Raw genomic sequence first — 3195 nt, 5'->3', positions numbered from 1 at the left:
ACAATCATCTACTTAGCATATTTGGTGCCACAGATGAGATGCTGGGGATGGGAAGATATGGGAACTGGCATGGGAAGATATGGGAACTGGCCTGGGAAGCCCTCCCAACTGACGTGGGGCAAAGCAGTTAGACGCACAGTCCTTGGGAAGATGGAAAGGGTGAAGAGCATCGCACATACTGGCGGTCTGTGGGCCACGTCTGGCTCCTGACGTATTTTGTTTGGCTTGAACAGTGTTGTGCTAGATTCGTTTTTAAAATTATGGAATAGTTGCCAACCTTTAAAAGTCTGGAAAATTCATGCACACTCATGAACAACTCACTCCCCACACACATTTACAACCAGATGTCCAATGTCTTTTTATAAACTCGGGAGGCCTAGAGACAACGGGGCCCACATTTCTGCCTCACTAGGGGCACGTACTTTGGTTCTCCACGGTCCCCCCACCCACTGCCCGTGGACGCCCCAGAAGGGCCACCTGTGTTACAAGCCGGACAGATGCAAGCAATATATGTAAGGTACATTTTCTAACAGCTACATTTTTCTAAAAAAGGAGAAAGAAGCAGGTAAAAGTAATTTTAGTAATATATTTTGTTTAACCCAATACATCAAAAATGTGATGCCACCGATATAAAGATTATTGAGATACTTACGTTCCTTATTCACACTAAATCTTCAAAATTCAATGTTATTCTTACAGCACAACCCATTCAGACTCTCCCCATTTCAGTGCCACAGGTGGGTGCAGACAGGACAGCGGAGGGTTACAGCATGGTACAAGGTGCAGGGCTGGATGGTGGAAGACTGGGCTGCAGAGAGAGGTTTACCCCAGATCATGAGTGGTCTTAAAGGGGTTGCTTTTTGTACTTCCTTTTATCAACAATTAGAAGCCACTGGAATTCTGTTTGGAGCCTTCAGTTCAATGCTTTGAAAATCCTTTATTGTGTCTAACGTTTCTCCTCTCACATTTTAAATCCACTTACTCATGGACTTCTGAATGCATATAGAGAACAGCGGAGCAGGAGATTCTAGAGGTTTCCAGACTCTTTCCTGTAGAGTGCTGGGGATTCCAAGTCGGGACCTCAGAGGGATGGGGGATGGGATAGCTGGACCTGGGCCCCACCTGGACACCAACCAGAGGAGCTTCCTCAGTTTTACATGTTGCGGGTATTACGTGCAAGATTTTACTTATAGAAAGAGCTCTACTGTTTTTTGTCTTTTTTTTTTTTATTGCTTGAAAAACCCTTTATATTATTATCTTCCAGAATACATATAATAAAATAGTCTCTTTCATGTTAGCTGTTTAAGTACTGGGTGTGTTTCCCATTCTCTTCATATGTCTTTTATGGATTCTTCATTTACTTTAAATCCCTTTATCTGGGTTAGTCCGATAAAATTGGGTACCAAAAATACTCAAATTATGCCAAAAGAGGCCTTTAAAAAATATAGTCGCACGTAATGCCTTAAAATCCTAAAGGGGTTATTTAGTTACCATGCATCTTCAAAAATCTCATGTTAATTAGTAATTATGGATCTCATTGTATAATTATAAGATTTTAAAAGTAACTGTTCGATTTGGAAACTCTGGCCGGGCCATGGATACGCCGCGGAGGCGCAGCCGGCGGCTGGAAGGCCCAAAGCCTGAGTCCCCCGGGAACCCCACCTCAGTTCTGCGGGCCAGACAGGCCCTTGTGGAGCTCGAGTCGAACCCAGAAGAAAAGAGGGAGCCCGGGTCTCCTCGGAGGGTGCGGCCACCCGGCCCGGGGTCTCCCAGACATCAGCCGGAGACAAGCCCGAGATCACCCAGTCTATGGGACGGGGGAAGCTTGGGGTCCCCCCGACAGCGGCCAGAGCCGGGCCCAGGGTCCCCCCAGCGTCAGCGAAACCCAGGCCTGGAGTCGCCCCAAAGACAGCCGGAGTCGAGTCCTGAATCCCTCCGACCGCAGCTAAAGCCAAGTGGGGAGTCGCCGAAGTTTTCCCAGGACCAAGAAGAAGCGGACTCGGAGTTGCCCAAGAGTAAGGAGGAGACCCCCGCGGGGTCCCCCGGACATCAGCTGCCGCCGGGCCCGGGTCACCAGAGTCCTACCCGGGTCCCGAGCCCGCTCAGCCGCTGCAGGGCTGACACCCCAGCGCCCGGCTTCCCCCGGGATCTGCGTGAGCCGAGGAAGCCACCGCCGGCCGGGCAGCCGGAGAGAGACGGCCTCGGGCCAGAGAAGCGAGAAGGCTCTTCAACCCAGGCCCCAGTGTCCAAGACACCGAAGGAAGAGGACGTCCCTAAAGTCCCGACGGGGAAGCCCAGGTCCGGGCGGGTGCGGAAGGACCGCTCGAAGAAGAGCGTCTCCCAGATGGTCCTGCGCACATCCTGGCAGCGGAAGATGCAAGACCGGCAGGAGACAGAGCTGGCAAGGACTTGGCCTGGCACCTGGAGGAGGAGAAGGAAGCGGCGGCGTGGCGCCGAGAACCCGAAACGCCGCCCGGAGAATGATCGGAAGGCGGAGATCGTCCAAGCGACCCGGAGCCCCGCCAGGCGCAAGCGGGCGAAGAGGCAGCAGCTACGCTCCGCGGAGAAGCCGGACGCTGGCCCAGCTGCAGAAGCTCCGGGCTCTGGATGGCTGAGGCCTTCTGTGGCCAACCGCCGTGTCACACACGGCAGCCCTCGGGCCACTGGCCACACGCCTCTGCTGACCCAGGACTCCAACTCCGTGGCTCCAAAACAGGGGCTCCACCCGAAACGGGGCTCTGAGCCTTCCAAAGGGCTCACAGGCAGGTCTCTGTGGCACAGAGACCCAGAGGTAGCCTGGGACCTGTCAGAGACTGCAGGGAGGAGGGTCAGCTCACTCCTCTCCAAGTGCCTTCAAACCACGAAGAGTAATTTCTGGTTCCTCAGGGAGCTGTGACTGGAGGGTGACTCCCCAAAATATGTACGTTCTGTCTCAGAGTCCTGGGTCTAACCCAGGCCAGGAGGCCGGAAGTCAGGAACCCACCTCTCCACACACACACCTCCCCAAAGGCTGCTTTGGGTCTCTCTGCATCCTCCCACTGCCCTTGTCACCCAGCGGACTGAATCCAGCTTCCCCCCCCACTTTTCAACACTTAAGGTTAAAATGGGCAGGTTGCAGGGGGCAGGGTCTATCTAACTCCCCCTTTCCTGTACCAGACTCTGCAGAAGCCCCAGGAATCTGATTAACTCATGCCA

General features: G+C 53.4%; 1 protein-coding gene across 1 annotated transcript; it reads left to right on the top strand.

Moving 5' to 3' along the window:
* Nucleotides 1-1594: 1594 nt before the first annotated feature.
* On the top strand, nt 1595-2615 carry LOC307061572 (coiled-coil domain-containing protein 86-like; the record flags this gene model as incomplete). Its single annotated transcript, XM_079716748.1, is given in 2 exon segments — nt 1595-2574; nt 2576-2615. Coding segments are annotated over 2 exon segments (1020 nt in total).
* Between the last annotated feature and the right edge of the window lie 580 nt (nt 2616-3195).

This window comes from Hyperoodon ampullatus (genome assembly GCF_949752795.1).
Source record: "Hyperoodon ampullatus genome assembly, chromosome: 12".
Taxonomy (NCBI): Eukaryota; Metazoa; Chordata; class Mammalia; order Artiodactyla; family Ziphiidae; genus Hyperoodon; species Hyperoodon ampullatus.
The sequence above is the reverse complement of the archived record's forward strand: the minus strand, read 5'-3'. Positions and strand labels throughout refer to the sequence as shown.